The 13,626-nt window shown below is 41.7% G+C and overlaps 1 protein-coding gene across 3 annotated transcripts in view; it reads right to left on the reverse strand.

Annotated features, from left to right (window-relative positions):
* LOC108032536 (cGMP-dependent protein kinase, isozyme 2 forms cD4/T1/T3A/T3B) overlaps nucleotides 1–13,626 on the reverse strand; it is a 32,162-nt gene that overhangs the window by 7,212 nt on the left and 11,324 nt on the right. For 2 of the 3 annotated variants that reach the window (XM_017106404.3, XM_017106405.3), the window contains 2 exons: nucleotides 10,993–12,535; nucleotides 5,658–5,824 (listed from right to left, as the gene is read on the reverse strand). In XM_017106404.3, the coding sequence (XP_016961893.1) occupies nucleotides 5,658–5,824; nucleotides 10,993–12,476 (1,651 nt within the window). In that variant the 5' untranslated portion in view covers nucleotides 12,477–12,535. Of the gene's footprint in view, nucleotides 1–2,780; nucleotides 3,368–5,657; nucleotides 5,825–10,992; nucleotides 12,536–13,626 lie in introns of those variants that run through there. The other variant, XM_017106406.3, reaches the window with a different exon arrangement.

Here is a 13,626-nt window from a genome sequence, read left to right on the forward strand (position 1 = left end):
CGAGCACAAACAGCAAACAATGATCGTTTGTGGCACCTTGAACACGATCAATCAAACAGTAAACAAAAGAGTTGTTGAACTATTCTCCTAACTAATAGCAAATAAATTACCGTGCACACAAGCACACAGATACAGATACAGATACGGATACTATACATTTGCGTAAGAGTAGGGGGCGAGATACTTCGAGAGACCCGAGAATTCGTTATCACTACGTGGTTTTCCATGGACGAGGTTTCAATTCAATAATGGACGAGGTTTTCCCAAAACCAAGTGTGGAAAGCGCCGGACTGCCAAGTTTGGGGCTCGACGAGTTCAGAGGGGTCGAGGTTTGCTGGCTTTTAAAATGCGGAAATCCGTCAGGCCCAGCTGAACACCCCGAAAACGAAAAATAACCACTAAAGTAGGAGAAAAAATGTGTACAAATTGAAACTGCAGACATTTTGCAACTCTGCCCAGAGACTGGCTGCGGGTATTAATGGTTGTTGGATGTCGAGTGTTGGCAAGGTCAGCCAGTGTCTGATTCGCCGATTTGAATACAATCGCCCAAGCGGAGGGAAACAAGAATTCGCTAAAAGCAACTTTGGAGCTACCTTGCACTGGGGGAAAAGCACCCAACTCTGATAATGGCTCGGTTATTATGGAATTTAATCGTAGGAACATGTCAATTATCATTCCAAATCGTATTCATGGGAATAAAAATTCAAGGGTAAAGTGTTCATTGTAAATATTTGCTTTTACAAAATGGTCATTTAGTAATGGAGTTTTAAATATTATAATTTAACCAATCTCTTCTGTTCCCAAAATTGATCGACTTTGTTTGTATTTTTCCCAGTGTGCTCCACTTCTTGCCTTTTTGAGACTGCTATTTATAGAAGTTAACGGATCTGCGGAGCGGTCTTTCGGAAGCCTCGATTAAGCCTTTAGTTAGTCACAGACATTGGCTTGTGTGCCAAGGGCAGTGTTTTTTGGACTCGGACTCAAACCCTCGGCTTTGCATGACAGCTCGTAATTATACACATAAAAAACTTAGTTATTTTTTGGTACGCCCTTTTGAGGGCAAGACACAAACCTCAATGGCTTAGTCACTATTTTTGGATTATTTCTGCCTTTTGCCATCATGACCGCATTTTGGCAACACACATTGGCTTGCAAATCATCGCAATAAATATTTATGGCCATATGTCTCTGTTGGCGTCGCTTTTGTTTGTCTATGCTAATGAAAGTCGCGTATGAAGAAAGTTATAAAGGCTGGCGGAATGAGAAGGGAGCTGCGATCGGAGGGACGAAATATCTTTTGTGTATACAATTTAGATTGTAGTCAAGCAAGATCGAGAGGGAATTGAGTCTGGGAATCAGCTAAACGGGTCTGATCGAATTCACAAAACCTTATTGGCGCGGTTTTTGTTTTGCAAATATAATTAAAACAGCGATAAAGCTGACAAACGTGATTCTGAAGTGATCTATGGGGTTCTCTGCACTGGTTGGCGCTGGAAGCCGAGCTCAAGTTACTGATTAGAGTCAAATATCAATGGGGAATGCCACAGAGGTTCTATAATTGAGAAAGTCCCAGTTAAAGATTCTCTGTATTAGGTCTCATTTAAGTGGAAATAAACAAAAGCAGTGAGATATAGAAACTATTTAATGGCCTTGTATCATTAACTTTCGATTAATCAAGTTGAAATGCCTTTTGGGCATCGACATAATTAGTTAATTAACCTCTTCTCTTTTTCTTTGAAAGAAATAAAAAAATACCCGTCTTCTTTACAGTTTTTTTATATTTTCAAAAAGCTAGCTTTGTTTTTTAAACACAAAACACTTTCGTTCCAAATCAAGCGAATAATCATTTTCTAAAGTACCAGGCTAAGATCATTAAAAAATCATATTTCTAGCGATACTTCTCCATTTTATCTATAATACCAATAAACGAAAATACGGCATCAACCCACTACCGAATTCGTTCCACTTGCTTGAGATCAATTAGAAACCGCTACGGAGCACTGTAATTTTGACCAATTCAGCCTCAAATTTCCCAATCATCTTGTGATCTACTTCCCGCGAGCGATCATTTTCCACTTTTCGTCTATTACTCAATCTTATTTGGGCGCCCAAGCGAAGCCCGTTCATTTGGCATGTCAAAAGGCGAATGCAAAACTCGTTGGGTTGCTTAAAAGTGAGAGTGCCCCCGGTTCCGAGCCCCCAGGCCCAGAGGCCCGGGAGTCTCCGAGTTCCGACCGGTCTGCGACTGGGTCTGAGGTTCCCCCGGCCGTAACTAACCACCGAGTTGGGATGGCGAGAATGACAAAAGAAGTCAAATGGCAGGTGGAGACCCGGTTCCAGGGCATGACACTGGCTTCTGGGGCCGCAGCCTCTCCCTCGCCACGATCATAATCACACTCCTGTCCGACTTTCGGCTTCAGACTTCACGCGATTTCCAAATTTTGGGATTTTGTTTTGTGTGTCTAGCAATATTTAATTCAATTTTCCGCATTCCCTCGCATTTCAAGTGAATTTCTTTCGTTTTTGGGGCCATATCAGATTCTCTGCGGGATTCGTGTTCTCACATTCTTGCACGATCCCATCGGAGCAGTGACATTTGGCATTATACAGTTTGGCCATACAAAAAAGAAACTCTATAATATCTGTATTTCTACACCATTTTGACGGATTTTTTTTGGTTTTAATTTCGGACCAATGACCGAGGCATAAGACAAATACAAATCAACGGAGCAGTAACAGCAATAACAACAACAACAACAGCTGCAAGGAAAACCACAAACCGGAATTCTCCAAGTGATCTTTTCGTTCAATTCGAGAAAAAGAGCAAAATCCGAGTCAAGACCCCGTTTCTGCGTCTCGTTCTCCGCACTCAACTTGTCTCTGTTTCTCGTTTAGTTTTCTCATTCCTTAATACAGGGTATTTAAACAATTCACTTTCACTTTTAATTCACTTTATTCGAAGAATTTACGAGCAGTTCAACGAAGTTAACTCGAATCTTTCAGCATAATTAGGGAGGCGATGGGAAAATAGTGCGGTTTTTGTTTACTTGTTATGTAGAACAGCAACTAGAGCTATTTATGTACGCATAATGGGAAATAGCGCAAAGGCACAGGGGCGGAGCATTGCAATTGTCCGGTGCGTGGGCTTTATTATTATTTCACTTGGCACCGCCATATGCAAAAAGGAAAAGAAACGTTGAGCACACACGATCCACAATCTGAGAAATCCCAACCCGACGAAATCGAGGTATACGAAGTGGGAGTTTAGTTTTCAGTTATTCTTTTAGGTAAAAATCAAATCCAGGTGCGAATTCTGCAGCCGAGCGCGCATGCGCCACACACGTTCACTCGCTACGCCGCCTGCCGGACGAATGACGAATTGGCCGGAGATCGGGGCTTCGAAATACTGGTGCATTACTCACTCGCCAGCGCGAGCGGAGAAAGAGCTGCCGGAGAGCAGAGGTCTCTGTAGATAGTGGGAGAGATAGGCGGCAGCAGCTCAGCTGGCCACGCTTTGTTTTTGTTTGTGGGTGAGAGCGCCAGAGATCGGGGGTTAACTGATATGTATGTATATGGGCACGGGGAGAGAGAACACGAAATACCCACACACCATCACAGGTAAAGAGCTGAACAAAACAAGTGATGTGCACTGGGAAAAACCTATTAGTAAGTTTGCGGTTTTAATACTAATTAAGTTCTATATAGTCTAGAAACACTATAAAAATATAATTTCAATTTTAAATATTCTAGTATTTGTTCCCTTAAAATATTGTTTCAATCTCAAAAATCTTTTAATAGTAAAATAAAATTTGAATTTGAATGTCTTAAAGGAATTAAAATTTCCCAGTAAATATTACTTAGTCATACATATTTTTTCAGTGGTAAGAATATTTTTCTGAGTGCATCTGTAGAGTGCCAAACCGGTGAACTGGTTTGGTCATAAGTGACATGCCGATTCGCTACGGAAGCCAGAAGAAATACAGGCGTTATCATCTGGAAAACGTAACAGTTCAGAAATGGAACAGTGAACGTGCAGAAATATTTATAGATCCCCAAGTCCAGTGACCTCACAGATAGCTAGTAATATGAGAACAAACACGAATTAAATGTTGCCTAATCGAAAGCAGAGTTATTTTCGATTTGCTAAGCAGCACAGAGTTTTAATATAAAACATAGCGGTGTAATCAGTAGATTCCTATCTCAAAAATATTTATTTTTACTTTGAGTGCATTCGCAGGGCATTGGAATAATCAGCAAGGCCGGAACCTTGCTCGTTGAAGAGACTTGAACATCTGCTGGTCGGGATTTCTCAATTGAATGCCATTTCCCTCTCAGAGTTTTCTCTTAAAAGTATCATATGAGCGCGACTATATAGATATATGATATATAGACAGATGCCGTGACATCTGCTCATCGGTTTCGAGTGGCGGACATTGGTGCTTCAGGTTAAGGAAGCGAAAATCGCAGACGATGATGTGCAAGTTTGAGGAAGCATCCTCATCCTCTCTCTCATTGCATCTTGCCACTTCGAATGCGAATGCATAATTCGGATGTTGATGAATATAATCATAATTAGTACTTTTGTGCGAGGCATAAACTTCCACCGTCTGGTTGCAATTAAAATGCTAATGCTAGTACGTAAATTAAGTCGGCGACTAAATTAACACACGAAAGGTATTCGAACACAGAACTCAAGCGAAACCCAGCCCAGTTCGAGCAAATATTTAAGCCACCAATTAGCCACGAAGCTCGAGTCAAAAGGCCCGGAGCACACCCAGATATAGAAAAGGTTGCAAGACAAACGCAGCAAAACGTGCAAAAAACTATTAAACAAAATGCTAAGCGAAAATTGAAAGGAAAACCCGCTTCTTGGGCATTGTTCGTCGGTTGCTGACATTTCGCTGCAAGGCGAGACTCTGAACTTCTCCTCTTCTGGCGGCGTGGGTGTGACGCAGTCCCCTCGGCAGGCCCGAGCACCCCCCATGTATCTTTTTCAGACCGCGTTCCAGTCCCAGCCCACAGCTTAGGCATGCCACATCTGGCCAAAAAGCACACGTGCAGCTAGCCAAGCCGAAGGCTTATCTGCGGCACTACTGGCACGATCTTGGCGGGGCCAGGTGGACACATATATTTATAAATATATATATAAAGGGATACAGAAAAATGTATACAAAAGATAGAAACAAGTTGGAAAAATCTCTCAAAAACGGTCATCAGGAATGTGCTTTAAATTGATCCTTCAACTATTATAATCAAATCAGGGAAAAAAGCTACTACAATAAAATAAAAAAAAATTAAATACCTAAGAATTCGATAAAATCTTAAAAAACAAACAATTTTTAGCACCTGGTGCACAATTCTGCATTTTTAAAATCCACAACTTTACATGCATTTTACACCGTTTTGATTGCAGTTTAATAACATTTTCCTAGCATACTTTTTGGCTGAAATGATTGTATCTGAAGTACAAATGTATCTGAAAAACCTCGTTGATCTTGGTGGAGTAATACCAAATCAATTTGTAAATAATTATAACCAAAAACATCAAAATATCTGGAATATAGAACATATTGAAAGCTACTAAGCTTAAAGATTTTATCCTATTTTGTATCCTCTAAGTAAGAAATGCCCCAATATTATTTGCACCTTGAACTCACCTTCCATGACATAGACAATGCTCCCGACATCGCCCTCCTTGATGATCAGATTCTTGGCTGGATATTTCACCGGGTACATGCAGTCGACGATCTCGCGTATCTGCGTCAGATCCAGGTTCTTCATGAAATCGTTATCCAAAATGGCAGCCTTGATAAGTTCTCGGGAGCTGCACAAAACGATATATGAATTCAATTAGATATGGATATTAAAAATGGCAAGAGACTGTCAATGAAATGAGCAAAGGCAAGAGTCCAATTAATTTTGCGACTGACACATATAAATCGTTTTATCTGGTCGGCCAGTTTGGCTTACAAGCCGGGCAACAAGTTGTGCCACCAAAATTTTGCGGCATTTTAACTATATTTTTTTTGAAGCCCAATATCGATGGATGTTGGCATGCGCGCAATCGACCGATATGAAATTAATACAAATTCGAAAATTGTATGCTTCGATCTTGGGAGTGGGGGCGATTGGTTGCTTTTGGGGGAGTGGGGATCCATATCCATGGACCATGCCATGCTCTGCCATGTCGGCAATGCCTGTAAATGTCAAATGACTTTATCTGTCAGCGAACTTGACAAGTGGCCCGGGCCAGAGAAACAGTAATGGGAATAGAAGCAGTGGATCGGATAAAATTGGAAGCCAGAACTGAGCTTTGGGTGATTAATTAAAGCCAGTCAGACAAAAGACAGTGTGGCCAACATTTTGTGGGATTAAACAAAAAATAATATAAAAGATAATACTTTAGTAAGAATAAAATATAATTATTATTACTAATTATATATAAAGTAAAGAACTCGAAACGCAAGCAGTGAAGAAAATATTTAGTGTGACCAAACCTATATGCGATTCACAAAGCTGCAAATGTTATATAAGCATTTTGTACTTTGGTTAAATCGTAAAATAAAATTGAAAAAAGTTCAGAAATAAGTTTTTATAAAAACCTGCTTAAGAAAAAATAATAAATATTTGAAGAATACAAAAAAATTCTTTTCAGATCTCCCCGACAAAATGGCCCCACCGATCCGATATCAAGTTAATCACGAAGGCGTTGCACATGGCTGTCGTCGATGGGGTTGGGGGCCAATTTGTAAGCCTCGTTTTTGGCAGCAGTCTGAGTTGGGAGAAACCTGCAGCTACCTGATTGCCCCAAAATGTGGTGATGAGTTGGTTTGGCACAGTGGAGTGGGGGCATTTGGCCGAAACGGCCAACTACACCCAGACTCCGACACCTGTGGCGCCCGTTAGGCGGGTATTCATGTATCTTTGCGGTATTTTGGGGTACAGCACATAACACTCACAATTAAATTTTAATAAAATGTAAAAAAAAGGAAAGACTCATGTCTAATCGATACCCTGGTCACGACCAAGTGGGTCTAGGAAGCGACAATCTGTAATAACATGGATAGTTTTTTGGCATGTTAAAGTATTAGATTTCAGCGCACCACAAATCAAAACGAGTTTTAATAATGGAGCTTAAACTAAAGAAGAAGGAGACGGTCACACTGATAAAAATATTTTATCAAAGCAAATAAAAGGATTGCTAATTTCTAAAATTAAGAATACTACTATCCTTTGATTTTGTCAAAGTTGAATACTTTTAAAAAATGTATACTATTGTAAAAATATCTTCCATGTTAAGCTGGCTTTCTAGTTTTGTTTAACGTATTGTAAAGCACATTAAAAAAAAAGTTATTTAAAGCATTAAAAGTATTTTTCGAGTGTAGACGAGTAGCCGGCGGTGGTGGGTCGCTGCGTGGTGTTTGCCCCGTGGGGTTTTGCCAGCGGAGCACTTTTTATATGCCTAAATTAACATTTTCTTTGGCTGCAGCACCACGCACCACGCACTGCGTGGCACAATCACAATGGCGGTGGTGCAAGTGGTGCCACTGGCGCAGTGGTGCCACAGGCGAGTACGAGCCAAAACAATTAATAGCTTCAATTAGACCTACGGGCCGGATCGCTTGAGCGTTCCAGTTGTCGGAAGCTATAACCATTCATATGGCTATATTTGTGCGTAAATTGAATTCGAAATGTGTGCCAAGGCATGTGGAATGAAATTGGCTGCACCTTAGGAAATACGCGGAGCCTGTCCCCGGCGAGATCTCTAGAGATCCCCGGTCGTCAATCAGTTGCGGGTGCGTTCAATTTGCGACTATCTGGCCGAACTGGCAAGCCGAATTGAAAGTGCAAACACTTGGCGGCTAAGAGCAGTTGACAATAAAAACGATCTGGTGTCTCGGCCAGGGAATTGAAAATGGAAATTGCGAGTAGAAGTCAGCGCCAATGGAAGCCACAAGCCAACCGCAGAGTGAGCTATTTTGGGTGGGGCTTGGTTTTTGGTACAATCTATATCTACGGCCATGTCTGAGGTGGTTCACTGTCTATAAAATGGCAATCAAGACACATACGCCAAAGGGGAGGAGATTTACCGAAACTCCAAGCAAGTGAAATGAAAAATTGCAGGCCGATTCGGGGTTGTTGAACAAATTAAATAATAGTTAGTAGTTAGCTACTGTTATAATTTTGTAATAATTGATTAAAGATTGGTCTTATATGCTTTAAGAGCCTGAGAATCATTATGATATTTCTTATGAAAAGAGTTTGGACTCAGAATAACTAATTACAAATATTATTTATTGTCGTTTTGAACTATATCTCGGTAGATAATTTAGTAACTTCTTAAAGTGTTTGTATGATTTATTATTTTGATTTATATCTAGTGAGAATTTAGTGCTTTGAAATACTACTTATAATATATCATTTTGATTTATATCCATTTAAAATTATGTCTGTAAGATATAAATCAGTATCATTAAACACTCAAATTATTTAAGAAAGGTATATTTAAATGCAAACCATAATAGTACCCTCAGAAGTTAGTTATAATTATGCATCAAGTGCCTGACCCTCAGGCTGTTCCTTTTTGTCATCCTGACAGTGGACACATGTGCAGCGTGTAGCAAGTTCTGAATAGACCCCCTGCCTAGGCACGCCACTGCCCCACGTGCCACCACCCCCCTGGAAACTCCACTTAGAAGGCAATTTCGCACAATTTTCTGGCATTATTTATTAGATGGCCCCGTTGAAAGCCAACAAGCGACAGTTGCGTGGTGTAAATGGCCACAAAAGTACTGCAGTAATGCTGACCAGCCTCGGTTTCAATCCCGATCCCATAGATATATCTGTATATATGTATGGAGCCGAGTTGGAGGCCTACGGCGCTTTTGATTTATGCCATGCAAGTGTCAAAAAATGTCCTGTTGCACACACAAGCGTCGCCGTCGGCACAGATTTTGGTCAGAGATAAAATGGACCTCAATTGGCTGGCTCCAAAATCCAGACTCTAAGGCCCCCTTCTCACCCATCCAGTTGGCCATAGTCGCCGGCCATTAAAATGTTTGAATTGCAATTGAATTTCGCGTATTCGCCGGCGATTTTTGTGATTGTGTCAACAGCTTGGGGTCATAAAAATGGCCGATTTAAACAAATTTGCCGCATTACTTAGCGTCCGATTCAGATTAAATCGCACTAGCTATATGCAAATGTAAAATAAATATGAAAGACTAACGCATATCGATTTTTTTTTGACATCAAGATCGTTAAGATTACTTCTAAAGCTGAGTTTTGGTGACATATTTTTTTTGGAAAACTATCAATTATTAATAGTAGAATTATTATTATTTTTTATTTGTATTAGCATAAATATGTATAATTCAGAACACTTTCGTTAAGACTGCCACATTTTCGTAGATGACTGAAAATTCTAGTGGAAAAACCTTGAACTCCAGATAATTAATTGATTGTTTACAAAAAAATGAACAACGAAAAACGAAATTGTTATTTATAGAAGTTCCTTTAAATGTCTGGCTAATTTTATCTGAAAGTTTTCCATTTTCTATAAAACAAAAAAAATTTAAAATAGGAAACACTCATTTGTTTGCTTACGCCTCCGGCCATAATTATTTAAATATATTATTTTGCCTTAGCCCAAACATAAGGAAGAAGACCGTGGAAAATATTTCGACAGGAATTCCAACGCATAAAATATGGATCTCCCTGATATCATGCAAAACAATATCAAATTAAATTATAGCCCACAAAAACCTAATAAAAATTAGTAGACTATGTGGATCAGCAATTTTCCGACAGCGCGTGTCGCCATTTAAATGATCAGCGATCCCACATGCCCCGGCGTATTATTGAAAAGCATTCAGGAAACATCGCCACATAGCCAAAGAATAAATATTTGTGTTTCTTGTGTTTTTCAGCAGACAAAGTGGGGAAAGCTGGCCAAGAGCAACGACTTCCAGTGGGCAAAAGTGCGAAAAAGCCCAGAGCCGACAGATGCGCCCACGCATTTTCACGGATTTAATTTTATACTCTTTTCATTATTTAGCTATATATTCCGGAGAGACTGCATCGAATTTTGCACAAACAAAAAATATACGAAAAAAGGTGTCTTAAAAAATCCCCCACAGAATGAACCAAATGTGACGCAATGTAGCGTGAGTTAGCTGCCAATTGGCAGCCTCTTTGTGGGCCGCCATTCACATATGTGGCTTATATATTCATACGGATTTTTATATCCGAGTACTGACACCGCCCAAGGCCACTGGGCGGGGTGGTGAGGGGGTGCTGGGTGCTGCAACCGCGCCTGTCACCCCAACTCAATTTAAATAAACGCATTTTGTGGCAGGCGACACAAGCAATCGACGACAGGCGACAGGGCGCTGCTCCCAATATTTGATTAAAATCGCCGCAGTGACGCCGATGCCGATCGTTATCGCCCCGGCCATATAGAGCCTATATAGCACCTCGTCTAAACTTTGTACATCCGTATACCCCGAATCGTATAGTATAATGTCTGGGCCCAGCGATGGGGTTCAACTGATTTTGCTAGGAAAGCCAAAGTGTTTTCAACTCTTCATAACTACAGTCAAACTGCTCTCTGAGTATATAATCATTATAGCTATTATTATAAGCTATTACCAAAAAAAAAGAATACTAATTAGTGGAAATAGAAAATAGTCCATAAAACAGAAAAAAAGGTTTAAAAAAATTAGTGGTTAAATTAATATTATTAGTTAACATGGGTAATTTGCAAAAATAAAAAATTGAAAAATATATTTTTAAATATCTTTAAGAACCAGAAGAATGGTAAAACAAAATGGATATGTCTAAAAAAATAATAAAAACAAATCATTTGAAAAGCAAAAAAAAATAAAAAGGTTTTTAGAACCTTTAAATTTAAATAAAGTTTATAATCCTCTACAGTGCTCAACCCCGAAAATGTGTTCTAAAATATTTTCCAAATGCATCTTTCCAACTCACCGCTCATCCTTGTCGTATTTGGGAAAGCTGACGTGCTCGAGGAGCAGCGAGGACTCGCTCTGAGGTTCCGCGGAGATGCCCAGGGCCCTCTGCCTCTGGAAGTTCTGTCCCGACTTGCGGGTGGCACCTGTGGCGGTGCTGGGGCCACTGGCACCACCACTCCCCGAGCCCGATCCCGACCCGGTGCCCGCACATCCCGCCGCACTGCTTCGGCTGAAGGGGAAGACACTCTGGAACTTGTCCAAGTGCGACTTGAGCTCGGCTATCTCGTTGTCCTTGAACTGCAGGGCCCTCTGCATCTCCTGTATCTTGAGCTCCTTGGCCTGAATGATCTGGATGAAGCGCTCCTCCTGCGGCGAGGCAGCCACATAGTTGCTCACTATAAAGTTGGGATCCACCAGGCCCACCGGCGAGGGCGTGGCCGATCCCCCCGCGGCGGTGGGCGTGCATCCCGAGATCCGCAGACTCTGCATCTGCTGCTGCAGGTTCAACGTGGTCGGCGGCTGCAGTTGCGTGGGCGAGGGGCAGCTGGCTCCGGGAATGGCCACCGGTTGGCTCGATCCGGGACCGGGCTGATGGTACAGCACTGGACTTCCCTGGCTGGTGTACAGACCCTGGGTCTGGGCCTGAAGCTGCTGCAACTGCTGGTAGCGCTGCTGCAACTGCAGCTCCTGCTGGTGCAGCAGACTCCGGGGATCCTGATTCAGTTGCTGGGCCCCCGAGGGCGGGGTGCCGTAGATCAGCGTGTGGGTCAGCACTTCCGAGTGGGTCGGTGGTGCTGGTATCAGCCGCAGACCCGACGCCGTGTGCTCCAGACCTATGAGACCACCAGCCGCCGGCAAGGTCACAATGCCACCCACCAGATTGTTATTGTTATTGCTGCTGTTGCTATTGCTAGATCCACTTGGGTGGGTGTTTGTGGTGTTATTATTATTGACGATGCTCACCAGACCCAAGTCGGTTGGGAACTGATAGTTGGCGTTCGGCTCCTGCTGCATACTGGCTGCTTTTCGTATCGCCTCCGTAGTATTCGAATCGGTTCGCCTCGTGCTCAGATTGCGATCTTCGGCACTGCTGTGCCGGCGATAGCGCTGCTGCTTCTGCTGCTGCTCTTGTATCTGTATCTGTGGCGGCGTAGGAGGACGAGGAGGAGGAGGTATCTCTATCTGTATGTGCGGCTGCTCTACGGGTTCTGTGTGCTGTATAATGTCCGGTGGCTTGGCCTCGCTCCTCGTATCTGTATCTCTGCCCCGCTCCCAGTCCCGATCGATTATCGCCGGCTGCAGCTTCTGGTAGTCGGCGTAGAACAGATTACTTACTGCTGGCTGCTGCTGCTGTGGTGCTGTGCTTTCTGAGGCAGTGGCTACGGCTACATCCGCTGCTCCTGGTGGTGCATCTACTGTGGTGCAGTTGGGTGCATTGCTGGTGGAGTTTTGGGCTGGCCGCTTGGTTGCGAAGCACAGCCGATCAAAGCAGAAACGCATCCAGGCGGCTTTCCTGAACAGCCGCCACGGAAAAGTCAGTCACCCAAACGTTGGGAGCCCTAAAATAATAGAAAACAAAAATGTAAAAAATTAAATAAAGAGTAAGTGCCGGGAAAATAATATAAGCATTTCGAAATAAAAATAATAAAATATACATATCATATAAAGAACAAACAAAACATATGCATCATTATCTACTTTTCCAATGGGCCATGTTTTTTCTGTGACTTTTATAATAATTATAGCATATTGTGAATATGAATCACTTTGGGAAAGAGTGTCAATCAGGTTGTTATGGAATCTAATCGCTGGCTAATCAGTTGAACTGAACTGATTTACGAGCGATGGGTTAACACGATTGCCGAGCGAACAATTTATGCAGGGAAATTCTTCACAAACAAAAAAGCTTTTACACAAAGAGAAAAAACTACAGAAGTTTGAATCACATAATGTCAAAGAATATTAAATAAATTTTTAAAAACTATTAAAAAACCAAATGCAATCCCTAAAATGTATTTAAAAATAGTTCATAAATTGTTTTACTTAATAGTAATCAAATTTAATAGACTTTTTCCCCAGTGCACCCCCTCTTTACCACAAATTCCCATGGCTGGCAACAATTATCACAGTATGAAAATAAAATTCAGTTATCGTTTCCCTTGGATACACAACTTGTTGGACAACTTGACAATGTCTCCGCCGTTTTGGTTTCGGCAAGCGACACGCCTTAAGCCCTTCAAGATAAGACACCGGAAAAATTGTCGACGCTTTGCGAAAGAATCCGAATTAGAAAATACCAAAAAAACCGAGCTGGCACATTTTCGTGTATTTACTTTTCGTCTGTGGGCTTTGCTATTGTTTTCGGACACGTTTAGACAATAATTCAAGTGGAATGAGGGGGGCTAAAAATAAGTCCAGCAAAAGTTAAACACGGCCTGGCCAACTTATAAACAAAGCGCACGGGAACCCTATAAACAAGTGTGGCGGGTTTCGGTTTCCACTTGGTGTGCGAATTCGAAGCGGAACATAGAAAAGGCAGTCGAAATTCGCGAGTGGGATGATCATGATCACTTGGGCAAAGAGTGGGAAACTAAAGATCAGCCACCTAAATTATTTTGCGGTTGAACATGACATGAAATTTAAAAAGCTG

This window comes from Drosophila biarmipes, chromosome 2L (assembly GCF_025231255.1).
Source record: "Drosophila biarmipes strain raj3 chromosome 2L, RU_DBia_V1.1, whole genome shotgun sequence".
NCBI classification, from domain to species: Eukaryota; Metazoa; Arthropoda; class Insecta; order Diptera; family Drosophilidae; genus Drosophila; species Drosophila biarmipes.